Source organism: Hemicordylus capensis, chromosome 4 (genome assembly GCF_027244095.1).
Source record: "Hemicordylus capensis ecotype Gifberg chromosome 4, rHemCap1.1.pri, whole genome shotgun sequence".
NCBI classification, from domain to species: Eukaryota; Metazoa; Chordata; class Lepidosauria; order Squamata; family Cordylidae; genus Hemicordylus; species Hemicordylus capensis.
This window is the reverse complement of record NC_069660.1, coordinates 246,705,966-246,731,618: the sequence shown is the minus strand read 5'-3', so window position 1 is coordinate 246,731,618 and position 25,653 is coordinate 246,705,966. Positions and strand designations below refer to the sequence as shown.

General features: G+C 40.6%; 1 protein-coding gene across 6 annotated transcripts in view; it reads left to right on the top strand.

Moving 5' to 3' along the window:
- OSBPL1A (oxysterol binding protein like 1A) overlaps positions 1–25,653 on the top strand; it is a 127,298-nt gene that overhangs the window by 34,842 nt on the left and 66,803 nt on the right. For all 6 annotated transcript variants that reach the window (XR_008305586.1, XM_053242965.1, XM_053242967.1 and 3 more), the window contains 11 exons: positions 303–414; positions 1,337–1,422; positions 1,896–2,040; positions 7,725–7,792; positions 8,052–8,096; positions 12,243–12,316; positions 12,402–12,465; positions 13,575–13,670; positions 15,412–15,537; positions 22,379–22,460; positions 24,433–24,536. Coding sequence is in view for 5 of the 6 variants with exons in the window: in XM_053242965.1 (XP_053098940.1) it covers positions 303–414; positions 1,337–1,422; positions 1,896–2,040; positions 7,725–7,792; positions 8,052–8,096; positions 12,243–12,316; positions 12,402–12,465; positions 13,575–13,670; positions 15,412–15,537; positions 22,379–22,460; positions 24,433–24,536 (1,002 nt within the window). In the remaining variant the exon portion in view is untranslated. The remainder of the gene's footprint in view (positions 1–302; positions 415–1,336; positions 1,423–1,895; positions 2,041–7,724; positions 7,793–8,051; positions 8,097–12,242; positions 12,317–12,401; positions 12,466–13,574; positions 13,671–15,411; positions 15,538–22,378; positions 22,461–24,432; positions 24,537–25,653) is intronic.

Here is a 25,653-nt window from a genome sequence, read left to right as displayed (position 1 = left end):
TTGACTCCAAAAAGTTTGAGAAACACTGGTCTAGAAAAGTCTAGCAGTACACAGTTGTTCCCTGTTTGTGGTGTTCATTGCAAGCACTTCAATATCATTCGATAACTTCCTGTTTAATAAAATTTTTGTTATATTTTCCCTGTACATTCTTTATTGTGCACTCAAAGAAGAATTGAGTGCACATCACTCATTTTCCAAAATAATGATCCTCCCTCTCCCCCAGAATAAAAATGTGAAGCAAAATTTAATAATAGCAGGGAGGTCTCTCTGGATATTATATTCATACTAAATTTGTCTTTCAGGAGGTGGTTATGCTGCTCTTGGAACATGATGCTGATACTTCCATTGTTAATGGGAATGGACAAACTGCAAAAGATGTTACACATGATAAAGAAATAAAAGAAATGCTAGAAGGTATCAGTTCTGTACAATGCATGAACTTTAGGTACTTGGAATTAATAACTACCCAGGTAAGAAGCTTCGCAGATGCAGTTTATAGCTCAGTATCATCAATCCATTTTTTAAAAGGTGATCTCTCATTTTTCTTGGATATTTGGCCAATAAGACTGTAGCTTCCTTATCTCTGAAGACAAGCCCTAAGGAGACTGCTGCAAAACTGCAGCATTATGCGCAGAAGCTTCTCACAAGGATTATTTCTTCTTACAAAGCTTATCTCTGTAATTCAAGCTTCCTACTTGTTTGCGCCAGTATGGAGAGAACTGCTTGGCAGGGGCCATTCTACATGGTAAACCTTTGCATCTCAGCAGTACCTGGTACTGGACTTTTGGGTGGCTTCTATTTGACTGTATGAATTAAATTTAAGTTTTCAGATTCTGTGGCAGAAAAACTCTTCCACGTACAGAATGACACAAGATTAGCATGACCTATATTAAAAAGTATTATGATGATGCAAAACTGAGCAATTCCTGAATCTGATTGATATACTAATCTTTGTGCATCATGAGATAGTAAAAGGAACATAGAGCTATTCAGCCATGATGCCATGTACCAGAAACAGTGACCATATGGTGTTCGATGTAGTCGGCATCTCATTTAAATAGGTTTGTGTTTGCATCATTAGCACACTGGGCATCTGTGGCTCAGGTGGCTGCTGTGTTGTCTTGCTAACACAAGTGCAGTAGCGAAGAGCCTAGCTCAAAGATGCCAGCCTCATATATAACTGCACAGGCAAACTTTCTTGCATGCCTCTTATCACATTTAATCAAGCCTTTGGTGATTGCTTTGTCTAACAATTTTTTAAAATAATATAAGCTTTACTTATTTCTTCCTTTTTGGAGAATGTGGTTTTGATTAAATATTTGTATTTTGCAATCAGCTGTGGAAAAGACCCAAGAAAGAAAACTTGAAGAACTCCTCCTAGGAGCAGCAAGAGAAGGAGAAACTGGGAAACTCTCTGCACTGGTATGGATAAAGTTAGCAGCATCTTATCGTGTAAATCCATAGATGTAATGCTAAATTAAGAGAATGTCATCTTCACTATGAGCCCCACTGTCCTTTAAGATCATCCAGAGAGGTTCGTCTGCAGTTGCCCCAAGACTCTGGAATGCTCTCCCTGCTGAAACAAGAGCCTCCCCATCTCTGACAACTGTAGTTTTAACTTGCTAAGGTTTAAAAAAAAAATTCTGTGTTTTAACTTGTCTTATACTATTGTAAACCACCCAGAGATGAAAGTTTGGGGTGGCATACAAATTTGGTTGACTGAATGAACAAATAAAATTTTTGCCTAAATCAAAATTGATGGGAGACAGGACAAAGGCAGATTCTGGCCTGGTGGGATAACTAGCAGGCTTGAGTGAGATTCCTGTCTACCCATCTGTACTACAGACAGTCAAAGTATATGAACATGGATAAACAATCTTTTTGTAACTCCCTAGTTAAACAGGCCGAAACCTCCTGATATCAACTGCGCTGATCAGATGGGAAATACACCATTACATTGTGCAGCATATCGTGCCCACAGGCACTGTGCTTTAAAATTGCTAAAATGTGGCGCAGACCCTAAAATAAAGAACAAAAATGGTAAGTACCAAAGCTGCTTTTAATGAGTTCAAATGTCCCTTTTCACCTGGAGAAACAAAGTGATAATGTATAACCAGGAATGGAATACTTACCAATCTGGGTCTACAATACTTTGCTTCTTCACCATAGTAGAAAGCATAGTTTGTAAACTGGCTTTGTACTGCAGAATTTTAATCTGGGTTTAAGTTGCTAGGAAATAACTGCCAGATGTTGATGAAAATAAATAGCCAGTAATCCTATTGTAGTCTTTATAAAGTCCATAGGCTTAACCACTTCAGTACTTACTAATCTTGCTAAGAGTTATTGTCTTAATTACCTTTTTTATTTTTAAAAAAATTGTCAATCTCCTTTTCCTAGACAAAAGATTAGGCATGACTAGATTGACTGGATCTGGAATCATGTTAGTGTAAAAGGAAGAGCTAAGGTAACTAAGATTTCAGTAGCACCTCAAAGCAATAGAGAAAGCCCTTGCTTTTCATTAAAGAGCCAGTCTCATATCTGTGAAACACAAGATGTATTGCTGTCTTGTTTGTCAAACGTATACTCTGACTCCTATAATAAAAATAAGATGGCTTACTAAGTGGTTATAAACAGTTATTTTTAAAGTAGATTCCCTACAAAAGTAAAAACTGTTAACACAATTAAACAGAATAACTAGTAGCTAAAACTGCATCCAGCTGCCATAAAGTGACTAATTCATTACAACCCAAACAAAGTCTTAGGCACTCAACTCATTAGACTGTGCTCTAGACCAGGCCTGCTCAACTTAGGTCCCCCAACTATTTTTGGACTACAACTCCCATAATCCCCAGCCATAGTGGCCAATAGCCAGGGATCATGGGGGATATGAGATGTTGTAGGCCAACATCTGCAGGAAGGCTGAAACTGAGCAGCCCTACTCTAGACAAACAGCTCTGGGGAGAAAAACATCCCAAAGCTGAGACCGAGGCGCACCTAGGTAATTTTGGTGCCCGGGCCTGAAGGGCTTCGGAGGCCCCCTCCCTGTGAGTTAAAATTAGGCATTGTTGTAAAGTTATACCTGCATTTTTTGAAGTGGCACCCAAAGTTCCAGGGGGTCCTCCGGCCTGCCACCACCCCACTGCTGCTCCACGAATTTTAGCTGTGACATGTGCGCGGCCGGGGGTATGGGGGTGGGGGTTAGCCATGTAGGCTTTCCCCATCTCTGTGGACCTGGCATTGGAGGGCAGTGTGGGACTCGGAAACAGCCACTGGGCTCAACCGCTTGGCCCAGAGCAGCCCTTGAGAACTGCGAGGAAGCTCCAGCGCGCCTGCTCAGTTCAGGTGCACCGGAGCATCCTTGCATTTCTCAAGGGCTGCTGGGCCAAGTGGTTGAGCCCAGTGGCTGCTCCCGTGCCCCACTCCGCCCGCCAACACCAGGTCCATGGGAGTGGGGGAGGCCTGCTCGGCTAACCCCCACACATACTCCACTCCCCAGCCGCGCACATGGCGTGGCTAGAATTTTTGAAGTTTGGGTCCCCAAGGTCCAGGGGTTAGAGCACCTCTGGTTGAGACACCATCACAGATAAGGTCCTTTTCCCACTTACCTCCCACCTGACCTGACAGCATGACCACACGGAGAAGGGCCTCTGATGACACCCTCAACTATTATTGCTTGTTTACACAGTCAGACAGGTGTTATTGACTGGTTTGTTTTATTCAGACATCGAGTCCTTCCCAAGGACGTGGGATGGCTGAATTTTATTGTCAGTTGTTATAGATATCGTTGCAGAATATAGGTTGTTCCCAGTAAAGCTGCTTTTTGTAATTGGCTGATGGTGATTTCTGTGGCCCCTATGGTGTTGAGGTGCTCTTCAAGTCTTTTGGAACTGCACCCAGGGCGCCAATTACCACTGGGATTATTTTGGTCTTCTTCTGCCACAGCCTTTCAATTTGTAGATCTTTGTATTTGGTGATTTTTTCTATTTCTTTTTCTTCTATTCTGCTATCCCCTGGTATTGCTATGTCGATTATTTTGACTTGTTTTTCTTTCTTCTCGACTACAGTGATATCTGGTGTATTGTGTGGCAGATGTTTGTCTGTTTGTAGTCGGAAGTCCCATAATATTTTTACATCTTCATTTTCAACAACTTTTTCAATTTTATGGTCCCACCAATGTTTGGCTACAGGTAGCTTGTATTTTTTGCAGATGTTCCAGTGTATCATCCCTGCTACTTTGTCATGCCTTTGTTTGTAGTCAGTCTGTGCGATCTTCTTACAACAGCTGATTAGGTGGTCCACGGTTTCATCTGCTTCTTTACAAAGGCGGCACTTGCTGTTTGTGGTGGATTTTTTGACTTTTGCTCTTATTGCATTTGTTCTTAGTGCCTGTTCTTGTGCAGCCAGTATTAAACTCTCTGTTTCTTTCTTCAAGTTGCCATTCTTAAGCCATTGCCAGGTCTTGGTGATGTCTGATTTTCCACTTATATTGTGTAAATATTGACCATGCAGGGGGTTATTTCTCCATTTTTCTGCTCGGTTCTTGACTTGTTCTTTCTTGTAGGCCTGCTTTGTTTCATTGGTGTTGAATAGTTTCTTGTTCTTGACCATTTGAAGTGCATCTTCTTCACTGTCCTTGATATATTCTTCAAGGCCTCTTTTCTCCTCCTCTACTGTTTGATGGACTTGCAGCATTCCTCTTCCACCTGAGCTGCGAGGGAGGTAGAGCCTATCTACATCACTGCGGGGGTGCAGAGCATGATTGATGGTCATGATTTTCATGGTCTTACGATCTAGCGTCTCTAGCTCTGCCTGGGTCCAGTCTATTATTCCTGCAGTGTATCTGATAACAGGTATAGCCCAGGTGTTTATGGCTTGTATGGTGTTCCCGCCATTGAGTTTGGACTTGAGGATTTTTCTAACTCTCCTGATGTATTCACTTCTAATTTTTCTTTTCACTTCAGTGTGTGCGATGTTATCAGCCTGGAGAATGCCCAAGTATTTGTAAGGTTCTTTCTCTTCCAGGTTCTTGATCTTGCTTCCATTGGGCAGTTTTATTCCTTCTGTTTTTGTTATTTTTCCTCTTTTCATTATTAATGCAGCACACTTGTCTAGTCCAAACTCCATTGCTATATCGCTACTGAATATACGGACAGTGTTTAGCAGTGATTCGATTTCTGACTTGGACTTTCCATACAACTTCAGATCGTCCATGTACAGCAGATGGTTGGTTTTACTTGATGTTTTAGATGTTTGGTATCCGAGGCCTGTTTTGTTTAGTATTTGTGAAAGTGGGGTCATGGCGATTACAAACAACAGAGGGGATAGTGAGTCCCCTTGGAAAATGCCTCTTCTAATGCTAACCTGTCCAAGTGCCTCGCCATTGATTGTTAACTGTGTACTCCACATGCTTATTGCTTCTTTAATAAATACCTGAATGTTTTTGCTGACACCAGTTGTTTCTAAACATTTTAGTATCCATGTGTGAGGCAATGAATCGAAGGCTTTCTTGTAGTCAATCCATGCAACATTTAGATTGGTTTTTCTTCTCTTGCAGTTTTCTAAAATCATTTTGTCAATCAGCAGCTGGTCTTTTGTGCCTCTGGTGTTCGGGCAATTTCCTTTCTGTTCAACTGGAAGCTGTTTGTTAGTTAATAAGTGTTGCATGACTTCATCTGCTATTATTCCAGTTAATAATTTGAATATGGTTGGCAGGCAGGTTATCGGTCTATAATTGCTTGGAACTGCACCTTTTGCTGGGTCTTTCATGATGAGATGAGTTTTCCCAGTTGTTAGCCATTGTTCAATATCACCGACTTTCATAATGTGATTGAACTGTTTTGATAGTTGTTTATGAAGGCTTGTTAGGTGTTTAAGCCAAAAGCCATGCAGTTCATCGTCGCCTGGCACAGTCCAATTTTTAATTTTCTTTGCTCTTTCACTTATTAATTCTGGTGTTATTATTAGATCTTGCATTTGTTGGTTACATTTTTTGACCTCTTTCATCCAGCCTGCTTTTTTATTATAATCTATTGAATTGTCCCATAATTCCCGCCAGAATTGCACTGTTTCTTCTTTATTTGGTGTTTCTAGGTTTCTTGCAGTTTCTCCTTCTATGCTTTGGTAGAAACGTCTCTGATTCGACTGAAATTGGAGATTCTGCCTATGTTGTGTAATTCTGGCTTCATATCTGCTAATCTTCTTTGACACTGCTGTTATTTGCTGCTTTATTATTTCCAGGACTTCTCTAATTTTCCTTGAATCTAGGTGGTATTTTTGGATCAGATAATGTTTGGTGTTTTCATTCTTCAGCTTCTTGTCTTTCATATCTTTCAATTTACTAGCATCTGATCTAAGCCTGGAGATCTTATTTTCTAATCTAATCTTCCATTTAGGTGATGTACTGCTTTCTTTTTTGACAGGTCCACTGATCTTATATCCGAGCTCTTGTGTTATTGTTGTTGCTGCACGGTACATTAGTTGGTTTGTTTCTTGCAAATTATTGGTTGTTATTTCTGCAAGTGCAGCACTGACATCTTTTAATGCCTGAGCAAGTTGTTTTTTGGCAACTGTTTTTAGAGCTGGAAGTCGAACCCTGGTGGTTGTTTGGTTCATGTGCTCAGTTATTTTTTGCTTTATTTCTTGTTGCTTTTCTGTTAAACGGCATTTGGGTTTTTGAGGTGAAGGCAAAGGGGAGGTTGCCTGGTTTTGATTTTGAAACAGTTCAGCAACAGTGGCATCCTCGATTTCCACCACCTCCTCCACCTGCGCCTGAGCAACTTCTTCATTTGGTGATAATTCTTCAACCATATCTTGAGCCTGTGTTGCTCTTTGCAGTTCTTCCAGCTCAACTCCTGTGAATACTTTATTTCTTCTCTGGTCTGCTAGCCTTTGTTCTGTTATTTCTGTGTCTGGATGCTTCTCTTTCCAAATTTGGTACATTCTTTTTAAATAACCTCTTCTAGACTAGACTTGTAATAGCAGATCATTATTTCTTTGTTGGCATTTTTCGTATATTTTTTTCGGTTAAGCGACGTTTCTTCCAGTAACTTTGCTGTCTCCAGCCCTGGTTGCTCAACTGAAGTTCCTGAGTCCTGTTGCCCACTTGCCACCAGATGTCCAGGGACTATAGCATCTGGCACAGTCCTTGTTGACCCGGGCGACAACCGATCCGGTATAGATTTATTAAAGTTACGTCTCACCATATTGTTGATGGGGGAGGCACTCTTTGTCTGGCTCCTCTGGTGAGACCTGTCCAGTATGGTTGGACCTCTGGCATAGCTCTCACCTTCATCAGAGCACACGAGCCCCACAGCCACGCCAAGGTAGTGCCTCACTGGGGGAGGCACTCTTTGTCTGGCTCCTCTGGTGGTTATTTATTATTATTATTATTATTATTATTATTATTTCGATTTCTATACCGCCATTCCAAAAATAGCTCAGGGAGGTTTACACAGAAAAATAATAAATAAATAAGATGGCTCTCTGTCCCCAAAGGGCTCACATTCTAAAACGAAACATAAGATAGACACCAGCACCAGTCACTGGGAGTTCTGTGCTGGGGGTGGATAGGGCCAGTTGCTCTCCCTCTGCTAAATAAAGAGAATCACCATGGTAAAAGGTGCCTCTTTGCCCAGTTAGCAGGGGTTCATGTCACTAGCGGGGAGGTTCATGTCGTTGTCCTGATCCAGATTTTGTGAAGTAAATCTCTCTCCTCTGTTGAACAGGTCAGACACCCTTTGCTTTAGCCCAAGGTGTAGAAATGAAGCAAATGCTTGGAAGGGGCATTGGGAAGGTAGGTACAAAAGATTGTTTTAAAACTGCAATTTATGTTAATGCAATTGAGTTTCTCTTTTTAGAGGTGTGGGATACAAGCTTTTAATGCATCTAATTTTTTAATTTTAGTGTGATTTTATCATATTTTATCTGTTTTATGAATTTTAAATGTTTTATATTTTATATTGTGTTTAATCCTAGAGATTTCTCTATTAGGCGGTATTGAAATTTAATAAATAAAAATGAAGATAAATCATAACATTTTAATTCTCTTATAGGTCATCAACAAACCTCTGAAACGATATGAAGGACAACTTTGGAAGGTGCGGGCTACCCCCCTCCCCCCACTTCCTTTGTGTTAGTTTTCGACGTATATTCATTTTCAGAATGCACCCAGGGCTACTGGAACAAAGAAACAATCATGGCTATTCTCTCATTGTTTGAAAACATAAAACTTCAGTTCTGAAACCTGCCTAGCACTGCTTAGGCTAATTGAATTATGACTGCATAACTCCTCTTGCACTTCATCTTAAAATAGTTAAAGTCTAGGCTTTGGGGTTTTCAGTATGTTGCCTGCTTTTTTTCTATCAGCCCCCATTTTGCTTAACATCCAGTCTGATGAAAAGTACTGGGGGACTCAAATTTGCTCACTGTTCTGATATTTTAGTTAGTCCTAATAAAGATAGTACCCTGCTTTGGCTCCCCCCCACCTTCTGTTGGACCAATCTGCCTATCTACAATTTTTGTGTACTTCCAAACCATTAGCTAAATTCTGCTAATTTATAGACTGGCTTAAGCAATATATGGAGTAAATCCTTTTCTGATTCTTAAAAATACTTGCTATAGATGAAAGGTCCACTTTGTTTGCTATGGTACTGTGGACTTTAGAAATTTATCTGTGAAGGCATGCCCCACTAATATCCCGTGATGAGGACCTCCCCACTGCCACCAGTTTCAATAGCTCTCAAATATTTAACCACCTTTATGGATTTCCTATCTTATGGTATTTCTTTATTTAACGTATTTCTATACTGCCCAAAACCCATGTCTCTGGGTGGTTTACAACAAGATAAAACATTAAAACACTAGCCAAACCTGCACAGAGCATCTGTGCGCTCTTTGGGCCTGCGGTTACCTCTTCCTCCCACCTTCTGCCCCAGTCTCCGCATCCAGGCCCAGCCATCTCTCTTCTCCACCGCCACTTCTGCCCCCCCTTTCTTTCCTCCCTCCTGGGCCTTGCCTCCGTGGCTGGGCCAGGCCTGCCACCGCCGCTTGCCTCCGCAGCCAGGCCCGCCACGACCACTGGCCTCCGCGGCCAGGCCTGCTGCCGTCGCGGTGACCAATCTTCCTAGGTGCACCTCAGCCAATCAGTTGCGACCACCACCCAGCCAATCAGCTGGGTGCCAGGACGCACATTCCAAGGCACACCCAGGAGAATTATATATATAGATTATGGTAGGTGGTGTTTTGGTGTAGGTATGGTACCATACACAGAGAAATTAAATACTGTTAGCAAAGTATTAGCAAGGGAATATTTTTAATCTATAAACTGGTGGTTCAAAACTATAGATATCTTTTTGAAAAAACAAACCTTAAGGGACTTTAAGGGTTTGTCTAATCAGACTGATCTTAGTCCTAATGGCTCTTGAGGCAGGTAGCCTTAGGAAGTTGAGCCCTGATAGTTATACTCCAGCTATCCAACTGCTCTCCTGAGATTTTGCCTAGTCAGCTGTCTCAGACACAGAGCCCTCAGTCTGGTTCTCTGCACTGTTGCTGGCCAGTTACCTCATCTTCTAGGAACCTAGCAGTTAAGTGGTTATCTTCACTAGGCTTCCTGTAGAAGCAGTGGCTAAGCTCCTTAGGTGAGGTGCTCCAGCCAGACACACAGCTCTTTTTGAAGGTCTCCTAGGCAGAGCCACACCTCCTGCTCACTCTCAACTTTCTTAGTCTCCAGCTTCTCAGTGTCTGCCTCCCTGGACTACCTTCCTTCTGCTTCTTCTCTCTTCAGCTCTTCCTCTAGAACTCTCCATTTGACATTCCCAGCCATTCTCTGTAAGCCTGCTCATATTCTCTACTTATACTCCATTCTTCAGAATGTTCGGTTAGGCCTGGCCAACCCCAGCCCAGCTGACACCTTTTAAACTGTTTGGCTAAAGCCTTCACCTGCAGAGTTCCTTTTGCTTTAATTTGATTGGATGGGACCTTTATCTGTGAGATCCTTCTCATTGGACAGTTTAGGATGCCACCAAATCCCCTATGTTTTGTTAAAACTACAGTCTTTTTCAGACTATTCCTATAATTAACACCTTAACTTAACTTAAAGACCAAGAATTAAATTGAAAAATTTAACAGATGCGAAAGAAAGAGGTGGTCTTACCCGGCCAGATTTAAGGGTGTATTTTGATGCTGTTTGACGTGGTTAAAAGAATGGATAACATTAAGAACTCCCAGAATACTTGATCTGGAAGGATTCGATAGAAGGTTTGGATGGCATTCATATCTGTGGTACGATAAAAGTAAAGTGCATAAAGATTTTCTTAATCACTATGTAAGAAGAAGAATGAGAGTGTGGGTAAAATATAAAAAATGGTTGGAATCTAAAACTCCATTATGGCTGTCCCCGATTGAAGCTTTAGCACGTAAAGAGGTAAATATGCAACCTGAATGGGGTACTTACAGGGATTTGTTGTGTTTCCAAGAACAGGGCTGTAAATTAAAAAACCTAATCGAAGTACAAAATTTGGTTAGTAACTGGTTTCAGTACCATCAGTTAAATGAAATCTATAAAAAGGATCTTAAAGTTGGATTTGAGGATCAAATGTCAAGATTTGAGAAGGAGCTGTGTGAAAATGACGAAAAATTAGTTTCTAAGATGTATAAGCTGTTGCTTTTGGAGGAGACAAGAGATGAAGTGGTTAAAACGACTATGATAAAATGGGCTCAAGATGTGGGTCATAATATAGATATGGCAGCTTGGGGAAAATTATGGAAAATGGATTTAAAGTTCACTGCATGTTATACTTTAAAAGAAAATTATTACAAGATGATGTACAGGTGGTATTTGACACCCAAACAATTAGCATTAATGTATAAAAATGTTCCAAACAAATGTTGGAAATGTGGACATTGTGAAGGAACTTTTTTTCATATGTAGTGGTCTTGTGGGAAGGCAAAGGCCTTTTGGGATATGATATATAATGAGTTGAAGAAAATTTTTAAAATGACATTTCCTAAGAGGCCAGAATCCTTCCTGCTGGGAATAACGCAAGGAGAGTTTTCCAGAAGAAACTTAACATTTTTTATGTACACAACCACGGCAGCCAGAATAGTATATGCGCAGAAATGGAAGGACAATGAAATGCCCTCAAAAGAAGATTGGTTGATAAAAATTTTGGAATATGCTGAGATGGCAAAACTTACAGTATTGATAAGGGATGAAAACTTGGAATGTTTTAAAGAAGATTGGAAACCATTCTTACTATATTTAAAGAACTATTTTTCTAATATTGACTTTTCAGCAGGGTTTGAAATTTAGTAATAATAGCAGGTTGGGTAGAGTAAAATCGAGTTTGCAATGTGTAGGATATATGTTTTGAATTACTATAGCAATGGTTGACTTGTATAGTTAATGAATCGTGCTGATTGGTGAGCAGGAAGTCAATATTTACTTAATCAGATGTAATGGGATTGTTAAGATATTGTAAAAACCAATAAAAAATTTTAAAAAGCAAAAAACAAACTACAGTTTGTAAACACAGGTAGAACCAGTCAGCAAAGAAAAGGAACTCTTCAGTAGTTACAATGTAATGTATCTGCCTCAGTAGGACACATAGAGGTCATATCTTATTGTAATCCCATTCTGTTAGATCATCTCAAATGGCCCTTTTGTTGGTCTCTGATTTTCGAGAGGTTTGGAGTTCTAGGACCCACGAAAGGGCCTTTTCGGTTGCTGCCCCACTTCTTTGGAACTCTCTTCCCCTTCAGATTCGTCTAGCCCCTTCCTTACTGATCTCCAAATCTCTGTTGAAGACTTTTCTTTTTCACCAGGGTTTTGCCCTGTAGTTTACTTTATTTGTTTTCCATTACCTACTTTAGTTTTTAATTTAGAATGCAATCTTTAATGTTGCCTTATTTACATGTTTTTGTACACCTCCCAGAGTCTTTGGAGTGGGTGGTATATTAAATGTTTCTAATAAATAAATAAATAAATAAATAATAAACATTAACACAGAGGAATTCTTCACATTTCCCAATATCCTTAATTTTGCAAGTAAGTACCAAAAGCGTAACAGAGCAACTAGCAGATTCAACACTTCCAGCCTTTAGGAGAAATTTAAATCCATTAAGAATGTACTGATTTCAGTATTACATTGCATAGCTGTGCTGCATGTTGCTTGTCGTATTAATGTGATAGTCCTTTCAGTGATTGCTGAAGTGATGGACAATTTGTTTGAATCTTTTTTTTTAAGAGTTCAAGATTTTTTGGGTGGAAGCCATATTGGGTAGTACTAGAACACGGAGTTCTCTCCTGGTACCAAAAACAGTAAGTGTAAAATTGACAACTCTTCAGACTTTTTTGACAGCTGGAATATTGATGATGATGAACTACTTGCTCTGTTTCTTTGTAGGACTGATACTGGAAACAGTAATCGTCGCCAAGGATGCAAGCATTTAACACAAGCAATTTGCACAGTAAGGAAACCTGAACTCTGAAACACCTGTTATGTTTGAACAAGTTGTTCTAGTAAGAACTAATCTGCCTACTTTCCTTTCACTTTACATAGGAACGTAGGAAGCTGCCATATACTGAGTCAGACCATTGGTCTATTTAGCTCAGTATTGTCTACTGGCAGCAGCTTCTCCAAGGTTGCAGGCAAGAATCTCTCTCAGCCCTATCTTGGAGAAGCCAGGGAGGGAACTCGAAACCTTCTGCTCTTCCGAGAGTGGCTCAGTCCCCTAAGGGGAATATCTTACAGTGCTCACACTTCTAGTCTCCCTTTCATATGCAACTTTCTGCACAACTGGATTAAATTTGGTTCAAATTGAGGTCCACAAGTTAGATCTATTGTACCTCAAATGTTCACGCATCCACCATCTTGGATTGGGATGGATGACATCATTGGAAAGTACACCATTGAGGTGTCCTTGTGTGTCACTCACTACAACTGTACCACATTTGGTTCAAATTGGTTACAGTCCACAAGTTATCCCACTTGCGCCTCAAGCGTTCATGTGTCCGCCATCTTGAACTGGCGTGAATGACATCATCACAAACTACGCCATCGGGGCATCCCTATGTGTCCCTGCAACTGTACCCAATTTGGTTCATATTGGTCCAGGCATTGTGAACTTTATGGGACATACACACACACACACACACACACAATGCCGGGTGATCTCATAAGCTTACTGGTAAGTAGGCTAACAAAATGGGTTTATGTGTGAACATACCTGGAGAAAATAGATTTTTAGCCCACCTCAGGGATAGTTGAGAAACTGTTGATCTCTTCTTGGTATAAAGTTCTACATAGATTATGATGAACAAGTGGGTGTGGTTTTAGCAAAATATAAAATATCTGCTACATTTTGCTTTTACAAAATGTATTTTCGGTTATGGTTCCCCCTCCCCACTTATTTTACAGTCTGACAGTAGCAACTGCATAAGTGCACAAGAACCAGATAAAGCAGGGATATTGATATGTAGAATTAAACCTGTAAAATCTCAGTTCTGCAACAGATCAGTTTTGATGATTTGTATGAAGCCCTTCTCAGCTGCAAACTGTCCTTGCTTTCTGTTTAAGATAAAAAGTGCAGATGGCTGCCTCTTCTCCATCAAGTGCTTTGATAATACAATTCACAGTTTTAAAGTTCCCAAGACCAATCAACAGTTGAGAGAGGTAAGTGTATCTGGTAGCTTGTATATTCAAGTTTGGAATGAAATCACCATCTAAGTATATTTGGAGAGAAGCTTCTTCTTGGTGCTTAATGTGTGTTGAGTTACTTGTAATGCTATATGAAACAATAAAGCCACTTGCAGTGCAATCCTGTGCAGGTTTGTTCAGAAGTAAATCCCACTGCAGTCAGTAGGACAAATTACAATGTAAGTGTGCATTGGATTGCAGCGTTACATAGAATTGCTGTGATGCATGTTATACAGTTGCAGTCTTGCTCATTTCCTGTGCTTAAGAGAAAGTGAGGCAACAGCTAAACTGTACCCATCTAACACTGCCGAAAGCATGTCCTCTAAGGATTTGTAACTTCACTGTAACTATCTGTAGTGATCAGCCTCTCCTCCCTCTAAAGAGTTAACTAGAAGTGAACTCGACTGACAGGCTGGTGAACTCCAGGGTTCAGTCAATCAGCACACCAGGGGGTGGGACCTAGAGCTGTTGTCAAGAAGACGAGAGTTCTTTGTTAGATAAGAGCTAGGCTGGAGGTGCTCAGGAGAATATGCCACCATGGAGTTTGGCTGCAGGAGAATAACTCTGCAGATCCTTGAAAGTCAGGAGAGCAGGAATTTGGAATTTGAATCTGGAGTTTGGTGAGTTCAAGGAACGGAAACCTGGGCTTTGGCTTCGGGAAGATTAAATTAGAGAAAGGTTTTAGTCAGACTTTGCGTCATGGAAGTTATATTTCTTTGTATGTCTGTGCTTTTGCATATTCCTGATACTGTTCTATTATTTTTTACCTGTAACATATTAGAATAAGGAACACTAGTCTATGTCCATCCTATCTGGGGTGTTGCAAAAGATGCTATAAACATTTAAGTGTGCATTAAGGCAATCTATTTTTGTAACCCTACTAATTATTCTTAACTATACCTAAAAGCTGAGAGAGTCTCAGATGGATGCAGTCTGTAGTAATTGAATAAAACTCTTTTTAAGGTTTTCTTTTTACAAGTCTCTCTAAGTTGGTTTTTAACTCAGGAAAAAGGGTGGGGGGTGTTCTCTGGTGCAAACATGTCCTCAAACGTTCAGCAGCTATCTGTTTTACCACCACGTGTAGGCTTGCATGTGGAAGATTTTTGTGATTATCCAATAGCAAAATAAAGAGTTTTCCCTGGGATTCCACCCCAAGCCCATAGAGGTTTAAGCTCTGTCGATAAGAAGGGTGGTGGTGGCAGCATTTTGAACCTGCCGATAATACAGGATAGTTTTAGGAGAAGCCTAGCCAGGCAGCTCAGCAGGGATGATTCAGCATTTCTTTCCCTCGCGTGAGTTTGCTCTGAGACAAAGGCTTTAATCCTACACCAGGTATTCTCAACGCTGGGTCCCCAGATGTTATTGGACTTCAATTCTCATAATCCCCAACCCCAGTGGCCTTTGGTTGGGGATTATGGGAGTTGAAGTCCAATAACATCTGGGGACCCAGCATTGAGAATCCCTGCGCTACACTATCCTAGCTAGTCATTTGTGCAAACTAGGAAATACTAATGTTCAGTGGCCCCCATGTTTTGATTTGAATGCAGGATCAAAGCATAGTCTCTAGAAAATGGCCGTTGCCATCTGAGACTGCACTCCATCTAGTTGCCTACTGTGACTTTAAGCCCCTTTGGATAAGGGTGTTCCGTTCTATAGAGTGCCTAGTATATTAGATGCTAAACAGTAGCAAATATTGTATTCTTCTCTCTCTTTCCAGAACTGGGTGCAGGCTATAGAAGATCATTCAGCATATAGCACACACTACTGTACTCAGGAACAATTGAGTGATGATGAGGAAGAGGATGATACGGTATCCATCGTTGACTTGCAGGACTCCCTGAAAGTAAGTAAGAGGTTTCTGTAGCTCATGCTATATAGAGTTCTCTGCAGGAGAAATACAAACATAATGCACTTTGTGGTTCTGTCTAGTTAGTGTTCAGTTGTGACAGCCTTGTTGAAAACAGTGGCTTGCCTCTAAATGGAGGTAGAATATTGCAGTCCTATTACACCTTGTCAGGCAGCACACACACTCACTTTCCAGCTCCTATATGTATGTTCCATCACACATCTGTTCTTTTAAAAAGTGCATTGATCGCTGGTTTTCTTCTGGGAGCTAGATATTCTCTCTTTGGGACCCTAGGTATCCAAAGGACCACTGACCATGGTATGTCTGCATCGGAAGACCATGGGCATATGAAGATATCTTCTCCGGGTTTTAAGCTCTCTCCCTTAGCAGTCCACTAGAGCGTCAGGCTAGCTTTATTCAAGAGGCAATACAAAATGGTTGGGTTTTTAAAAAAAGATCAACTGCTGTGTAGATTTGCATTCCTCTCTAATGAACTGTGTACATAACACTAGTGATTCACTGTAGTGAATGATGGTAAGTAAATCTCCCCCAAATAACTCTGTCTTCTCCATTTGTTCTCTAAAGAGGCAGTAAACAGTGGTGCAAATAGTTATGGCTTGTGTACTAAACAAATATAAAAGTTTCCTGACATTACAAGCTCTCCCCACTCCCATGGTCATATGGGACAAAGTTAATGGGGTGTAATCTTGGACAGAGAGAGCAAAACTCCCCATGAGTTCCTCCCCATGAGTTCAAGGTTTGCCTCTATGTATTCTTTCTCCCTGCTTTCTTTTTTCATCTTAGTCAGTGGAAATCATTTATTTATATGGGATAAAGTGCTAGCATAGAAGGGAACTTCCCGATAATGGTGAGCCAATCTCTGCTGATAGAGATCTCACTGGGGGATAGAGTTTAATAGAAGAAGCATCCCTTGCTTGCATGTATGAACACGCTGGAGTCCCCAGCAATAACTGATCTTGGCTCTTCTACCACCTGCCCATATTAATCAGGAATTTCATCATTTAGATAACTATTTTAACCTAGCTTTTAACAATTTAAATGCTAACATTTAACTCTATGCTATCTTTGTAGAGCTTCTTTAAAACCATTTCATATATTCTTGTAGCCTCATTCAGACATTATAAAATCACTCCGCTGTAGCTGTATCCAGTGGGGTGAGGGGAAAGGAAGTACTATGGCTGTACTGTCTTCATGGTTTAAAACTTGCTATGCAAAATAGAGGATCTTCCATTGGATCAACTGAAGTTGATTTAAAGTATTGGTGCTTCCGTTTCTAAAATTACTAATCAATAGAGATGTTCAGAATTTTCCAAGGAATGTTCCACCTTGAAACAGGCCATTTCAAACTCTGAACAAAACACCCTTTTAAAAAGAGTCCTGTTCTGAGCTCAGAACAGAACGACCCATTCAGAGGTGGAACATCCCAACCCCAATCCAAGCGCCATTTTGGATTTTAAAAATTGTGGCAGGAATTGTCCAGCGGAACAAAGGTCGTTCCATCAGAACAATCAACTTGCCTGGTTGTTCCAGTGGAATGTTTCATCCATTTTGCGTTCCACAAAATGCATTTTGTGCATTTTTCATTCTGCATTTTATGCACACTAAAAAATAGTTTTTATGAGAAAAGTTGCATTTTCTCATAAGTCTTAGATTTGCCCAACAAAAGAATATCCCCTTATTTGAGGGGATAAAACAAAATAACTGCTTTACTGTGCTAAATAAACGTGTATTCATAGGATGGTGCCTTATACAGAGTCAAACCATTGGTCCGTCTAGCTCAATATTGTCTACACTGACTTGCAGCAGCTCTTCAAGTTTTCAGGCAGGAGTTTGTTTCCCCCAGTCCTACCTGGACATGGACCTTCTGAATGCAGTGCAGATGCTCTACCACTGAACTACAACCCCATCACTTTATCAAAAGCATGTAGACCATCTAGTCTATGTAGTCTGTGAACAGATATTACTTTGACATTTCCCAAATACACTAACAATGTTTACATTTTGGAGATGCATAAGAGCTTTTTACTATTTTTAGCCAGGAGAGGGAGCTAGTCTGCTTTGTTTAAAAGCTAGGTCTTCTGACTTGTTTGAGAATTATATGGAAACCTCTATTTGTAGGAAATCTCTCTATCCTTAAAAAAAGGTAAACATGAATGATGGTCTCACATGCAAAATGGTACTATGAGGTTTATATAATTTAGAAGCAAAGGAATCTTTTAATCCAAGGAATAATTTGATCATGTGTAGCTCATTTTTACACTACTTAATGTATATTCGTTTTGGAAAAACAAATGGTAGAGAAACACTATGTATAGCAGGTTAGCTTTTCATTTAATGGAAATAATCACTGAGAAGTTTCAGGAGCTTTTCTTTCCAAATAGATCCATGAGTTCAGTTGGTTCTAAATAATGACAAGGCCACTATGTAATTTTGTTTGTAACTGGAATGAAGGCCTTGGTTAAATTAGTAGCAAGAAAGCGTTAGTTTTTTCCTAAGTCTTTTGTCATGGTTGCAGTGAAGAAAGCAGAGTCCCAGGGCAAAGTTCAGGAGGACGCAGTGATCTCCTGGCTCCTAGTTTTTGACTTTCCATCAAACCATGCAGACCTGCTGGTGTGGGTGCAGGGCCAGTGGTGGCTGGGCAGGAGGGGCAGTGCCCCCACAAACAAAAACAAACTAATAAAGGATCAGACTTACGAGCAGCAGCCTTCAGAGCAGGGAGCCTCTTCCAGCTGCTCCTCCTCTGCCTTTAACTTCTGGTTTTGGTCTTTACTGGCTGGAACAGCTGCTACTCAAGCGGCTCCAGCCAATCTGATTTTTAGGGGGCTCCTCCTGGCACTGCCCCCAGGAAGAACTAAAATAATGGGTTAAAAATGCACTTCCTGGTTGCTTCATGGAGTATTTTTTTAATACACACATGGACAAATGTTTTGGTACTCCTCCACAAAAAAAGAAGAACCCACAATTGTCTCTGAAATAACTTGAAACTGACAAATGTAATGGGCACCCATCATTGTTTATTCTGCATTTAACAACAATCAGACTTTGCTTTAGAGTTTTGATGCAACAGAACATTTTAAATAATAACACAAATGAAAATGGCATGGACAAAAATGATGGGACCCTTAACCTAACATTTTGTTGCATAACCTTTAGAGGCAATCACTGCAAACAAGCGATTCCTGTAGCTCTCAATGAGACTTCTGCACCTGTCAAGTGGTTTGGCCCACTTTTCTTGAGCAAACTGCTCCAGCTGTGTCAGGTTTGAAGGGTGCCTTCTCCAGACTGCTTGTTTCAGTTCTTTCCATAGATGTTCAATAGGATTCCAATCAGGGCTCATAGAAGGCCACTTCAGAATAGCCCAATGTTTTGTCCTTAGCCATTCTTGGGTGCTTTTAGCTGTGTGTTTTGGGTCATTATCCTATTGGAGGATGCATGACCTGCGACTGAGGAAGAGCTTTCTGACACTGGGCAGTACATCTTGCTCCAGAATTAGCGAGATTTCATTGTTCCCTGCAGAGACTCAAGGCACCCCAAGCCAGATACAGCCCCAAAACATAACCCAGCCTCCTCCATGTTTTACAGTGGGTATGGTGTTCTTTTCTTTGAAAGCTTCATTTTTTGTCTGTGGACATAGAGCTGATGTGACCTGCCAGAAAGCTCGAGTTTTGTCTCATCTTTCCAAAGGACATTCTCCAAGAAGTATTGTGGCTTGTCAACATGTCTGAGAGTGTTGGGGGTGGGAGGCACTGTTTTACAGTGATTCCGCTCCTACCTCTCGGACAGATTCCATATGGTGTCGACTGGAGATTGTTGCTTTTCAAAATCTGAGCTTTAGTATGGCGTCCCCCAAGGCTCCATACTTTCTCCAATGCTCTTTAACATCTACGTGAAACCGCTGGGAGAGAGCATCAGGGGATTTGGAGCAGAGTGTTATCAGTATGCTGATGACACCCAGATCTACTTCTCCATGTTAACTTCTTCAGGAGATGGCATAACTTCCCTAAACTGGAAGCAGTAATGGGCTGGATGCGGGAGAATAAACTGAGTCTGAATCCAGATAAGATGGAGGTACTTATTGTGTGGGGTCAGAACTCCAGAGACAATTTTGATCTCCCTGTTCTGGATGGGGTCACACTTCCCCAAAAGGAACAGGTTCACAGTCTGGGAGTACTTCTAGATACACACCTCTCCCTGGTATCTCAGGTTGAGGCGGTGGCCAGAGGGGCTTTCTATCAGCTTCGGCTGATATGCCAGCTGCATCCATTTCTTGAGATGAATGACCTCAGAACAGTGGTGCATATGTTGGTAACCTCCAGACTTGACTTTTGCAATGCGCTGTATGTGGGGCTACCTTTGTATGTAGTCCGGAAGCTTCAGTTGGTACAGAATGTGATGGCCAGGTTGGTCTCTAGGTAATCTTGGAGAGACCACATCACTCCTTTGTTGATAGAGTTACACTGGCTGCCAGTAGGTTTCCGGGCAAAATACAGAGTGCTGGTTATAACTTATAAAGTCCTAAATGGCTTATGCCCTGGGTATCTAAGAGAGAGTCTTCTTCATTATGAGCCCCACTGCCCATTGAGGTCATGCGGAGAGATCTGTCTCCAGTTGCCGCCAGCTTGGCTGGCAGCCACACGGGGACGGGCTTTCTCGGTTGCTGCCCCGAGACTGTGGAATGCGCTCCCTACTGAGATACGATCCTCCCCATCTCTGACAATTTTTTAAAAGCATTTGAAAACCCACCTCTTCACCAAGCTTTTTCACTTCTTTAAAATTTTAGGTTTTAATTTGTAGATGATTTTTAAATTAAGTTTTTGTACATATTTTACTGTTTTATGCTATTGTTAACCGCCCAGAGACGAAAGTTTGGGGCGGTGTACAAATTTGATTGATAAATAAATAAATAAATAAATATGCAATTTAGCAAATTCCAGTATGGCTCTTTAATTTCTGCTGGTGTGGAAGAAGGGCAGGGGGGATAGACTTCTGCCTCTGTGACCAGGTTCTCCCCTGCCCTCAATGCTCCAATGCCCACCAGCCGCTATGAGCAGGGGCATAGCTAGGGTAGAGGGGACCCATGTTCACCCTTCTCCCCAGTGGCCACAGAGTGAGGGAGATAATGAATAAAATAGGGAGGTGTGGACCTGGGAGGCCCTCAAGCTGGGGGCCCAGGTTCTTTGAACCAATCTGCTCAATTATAGCTACACCCTGTGTGGTGGAACTGGGACTCCTCTCAGCTGCAGGCCATCATCTAAGCTGTGCTGATGCATTCTCTGGCAATAGTACAAAGCATTTGCTTCCATATTATCTAGTTGACTGTCTAGTACAGGGCTGCACAACTTCAGCCTTCCTGCAGATGTTGGACTACAACAACCATCAATCACCCCATTTTTCTCCAATGTAGTCAGCTTTATTAGCAGAACCAGTTTAATAGCTGAGTGTACTTACTTTTCTCTGTTTACACCAGAGAGGCCCTACCTTTTTTCTTTACACAAAACTGTCCAGGTGTATGAATCTTGGCTTATTCCACTGTTTTCTCTTTCTGGTGTGTTAATGTGTTGGATTAATTCCATGCATCTTTGTTTGCTGCAGTCTTCCTCTGCTCTCTCCCCACCCACTTCTCTTTCTTTTCTTTCAAGACACATACTTGCATGCACAACAAATAGTATGTGTGGAACTCTAGATATGGCCCAGTTCTGTGCCAGTACATGCTGTACTGTTGCAGATGGTTTCTTGAGAAACCTTACTGCATATTGCTCATTTTATAACAATTAGTGAATTATTTCTACTCTGAGTATATCTTGCTTCATCAGTATCTAAAAAATTTATGCTGTGAAATTTGAGTATCAGTTGTGTCACATTGAAACAATTGAACTTCTGGAAATTGTAGACATACTTTTGGCAGTAGAGAGCTTTCATTCAGAAACTGTCACATGTACTCTTCAGTGTTCCTCTAATACAAAGGCATTTCCAAAGGAATTAATTAACATCTCATAACAAAATACCCTTTATTTAAAGGGGTAATGCGTTATTGCTGGCAAACTCTGCTCCACTTAATTCTAACAGTGTAAATAGAAGTATACGTGCCTTAAGAAATACAAATAGATATCTCTTTCTTGCACCAACCTACATGCAAAATAATGTGCACATTTTTGTGCTGCCACAGGAAATGTAAAGACTTGTTTATGTCATTGTTGGCTCAATGGTCTTCTCCTTGAGGCCAACACAGCGAAAACTCTTAAATATTAAAAAGATTAAGGGAGAAAACTAGTTATGAAAAATATTGGCCCAAACCTTAGCAGATTCAGTATGTGGTTTACACGACTAGAATGTTTTAAAAGTAGAAGAATGCTCCTGTCTCTTTATATATGTTTTTAAAAACAGAGGGAAGGAGAACTGGATTGGGACCATGATTCTGTGGGCAAGGCCCCCAGTTCATTTTCCTAATGTAAACCTCTCCTCCTCCTGCTATTAATCCCATTAAGGAAAACAGTACTTGTATAGTGGAGCAAAAAGCAACCATAGGAGAAATATAAATTGAAAAAATAAAGCAAAACACAGAGTTTTAGAAAATACACACACCTAGCACTGCAGTCCCAGTACAGTTTGGGTCACAGCCCTGTGGCTGTTTAAAAATGGATTTGGGTGACTGATAACAGATGTTGTATGTCTCCTCTAGTTTGGCCCAAAGCTTTATTATGATGCAGGTTTTGTTACAGTTAACCGTGCTTCATTAGACAACTAAAGATTCAACACTTGTTCTGAAGATGTGAAACATTTTGCTTAAAATGCTAAATAGCTCTATTTTTCTCTCCAGAATGCACAGACATGCCAACAAAGATTAGACAGAGAGATTTCCAGCTTCCTTTCCATGATTAAGTCACATGACACCACTCAAGGTAATCAATAAGGAATTACTTTGCTGCTTTGAAACACTTTTTTTGATCCAATTAACACACAATTGTTGGCTTACCAATGTAAAGACTTGTTTATGTCATTGCTCAGTTTCTCAGCAAATATGTGCCCATTGCTATTCTGCCTGACCAGAACTCAACCAGACATTAGTAACAGATGCAAAGTTAGCCTTTCTCATTTCTCTGTAGAATTTTTGTTCTTCAGTAATCCAGTGGTTACAAATTGTACAACTACTACACTTTGGGGGCTCCAGTTCATTTTTCCTAATTTTTTTTTAATGCTATTACCCAGATGGCTCACAGTCCAGACAAGAAGAAAACCCATGAGGGAACAGAATGGAAAGGCTAGTTGAATATTTTGAGTTTGGGTAGTGATTTCAGGGAAACAAAATTGCTCATTTCATCTTGATCGCATTTCATAAACGCTATTAAGGTAGGATACACAAACTTGCAATTCTCAGGTCACCTATGGACGGTGCAGTTCCACTATCTGGCATGCAAAGCTCCAGCACGTACCACACCAAAATCCATTCCACCTCCCCAGCATGCACTACACTTGTACAGGTTAGTCATTTCCATGTGGGATGCTTGAATAAAGCTGACTAAGCTGTATAAGTGCCGTGTTTTAGAAGCCCTAATCAATATATATATGTCAGACTGCCTTGGGGACTAAGTAAATGGATTACTTCTCCAGCATGCACATGCAGCCAAAAAGAATTCCAGCTGAAGCTGGGTGTTTCAGGACTCAATACTGAAAGGAACACTGAGGCCCAGAGTTGGCTAGCAATCCCAGTTCTAGCCATTACTGTGATCCAGTGTTGGCTAGCAAAGTATTGAAGCTTGCCCTTCTCTTCCAACACGGTAGCTGTAGTGTTGCTAACTGAGCAAAGAGGCACCTTTTTTAAAAAGTGGCAATTCTCTTTATTTAGTGAGGGAAAGCAACTGGCTTTATCCATCCCCAGCACAGCATCCCTCCAGTGGTTGTTGCTGGTGTCTACTTACGTTTCTTTTTTGGATTGCGGGCTCTTAGGGGACAGGGAGCCATTTTTTTTATTTATATCTGTGTAAACCACTTTGGTCACCTTAAGTGGCGCAGCGGGGAAATGCTTGACTAACAAGCAGAAGGTTGCCGGTTCCAATCCCTGCTGGTACTATATCAGGCCGCAGCAATATAGGAAGATGCTGAAAGGCATCATCTCCTACTGTGAGGGAGGAAGCAATGATAAACCCCTCCTGTATTCTACCAGAGAAAACCACAGGGCTCTGTGGGCTCCAGGAGTCGAAATCGACTTGACAGCACACTTTACCTTTAAACCACTTTGGGAACCTTTGTTGAAAAGCAGTATATAAATATTAGTTGTCATCATATTAGTTGTCGTAGCTCTAGCTAGAGGAATTTAGAGTGTTAGAGCAGATTAAAACTTGGAATTGTGTGGTAATGTTTCACTCACTTAGCAAGGTTACAGTTCTCCCCTTGCTGTATGTTGACTGACTTCTGGCTTGTCTAGGACCATTCTCCTATTGTTTGACTCAATAGGATGGCCTATCATAAGCCTGGCCTTGATTCTCCTGATACTATATGAGCACAGGTTTTACTTCTCAGTGAACTGTATCTAGCAGCATCCTTCTAGCTGAGACCTGTGGATCTTACAGCCTTCATTAGAGGAACCTGTACATCAGTTTCTGCTCCACTAGAAATTCCGTTTCTTTTTAAGTGACTGACATCAAATGCATCCGTTGATCTTTTAGACTAAGTTGTCTTGAGTTTTTCAAGACAGCGTAACTGTACACATTTAAAGTTGCATACAGTAACAATAACAACAACAAAGTTTTTTGGTAAAGGTAAATATTTGTACATTGCCTAAAGATTTACAGATCAGGTGGTATAAAAATGATAAATAAATAAATAAAAGAAGGAAACACAATTTTCTTGTACCCCACCCTTTTTTTTTTAAAGTACCTACTTCGTTTCTCAGAAGAGTTGAAATGGTCTCTGAAACATCAAGGGAAACTTGTGAATCTCTAAATAACTGCCTCAAACTCTTCACTAAACAAGAAGGGGTAAGTTATTACTATAATGATAGATATTTCTATGTCATACTTAGTGGGATAAGCCTTATTCACTCATTATGTTCAGTGACATACAGGAACCCACTCGCTATCTGTATCCTGCATTTAAAGATGTCTGTATTCAGGTTCACTTTCAAAATGATCACATACATGGTCATTCACATTAAAATATGTATCTATGTACAGTTTTATAGACTAGTTTTTATAGTTCTCAGTTTTTAGCTTTTAAAATAACTTTTAATTTGAATTTTTTTAAATAAATAAATAAATTGTAATTTTAGGACTACAGTTTTGTATAGGATCCTTTCCCTCGGTTCCAGCCCAGAGTTGTAATTGCTGAAGGATATTTCTTATCAGTTTGGACCACTTATAAGGTAAAGTGTGCCATCGAGTCAGTACTGACTCCTGGCAACCACAGAGCCCTGTGGTTTTCTTTAGTAGAATACAGGAGGGGTTTACCATTGCCATCTCCCACACAGTATGAGATGATGCCTTTTTAGCATCTTCCTATATTGCTGTTGTCCGATATAGGTGTTTTGCATAGTCTGGGAAACATAAGATGAAACATAAGATCATATTATGTAAGATCCATAGGTCTCAGCTAGAAGGAAACATAGTCTGGGAAACATACTCCTAGGGATTTGAACCTTATGCTTGCTAGGCAAGTCATTTCCCACTGCACCATTAGGTGGCTACTTATACCTGTAGGTCTTCAAATATTTAAATACGATGCAGCCTTGCTTGCATTTACAACTTGAGGAAACATCCAAAATGATTTTACAAATAAGAATTGTATCAGGGCTAATTGATGATGGAAACTTGACACATTGGAATAATGAAATATTAGAAACTGAGACTGTACGTGGGACACCAGTTATCCCAATAGGTCACTGACACCTGAGATGTATGTGCTTCTCACTTTAATTACAGGAGTTCTATTACTGATTTGGTTATATAAACCTACTTTTTAAACTCAGGTAAAACTACAATATATGCTAGTACTTTCAAGCTAAATAGCAACACAGTAACATTGGTATGCTGTATGTTTGGCCATGTTATACTATAAACATAGAAAAGCTTAGGAAGTTATTTGTTGGAGACAATGTCT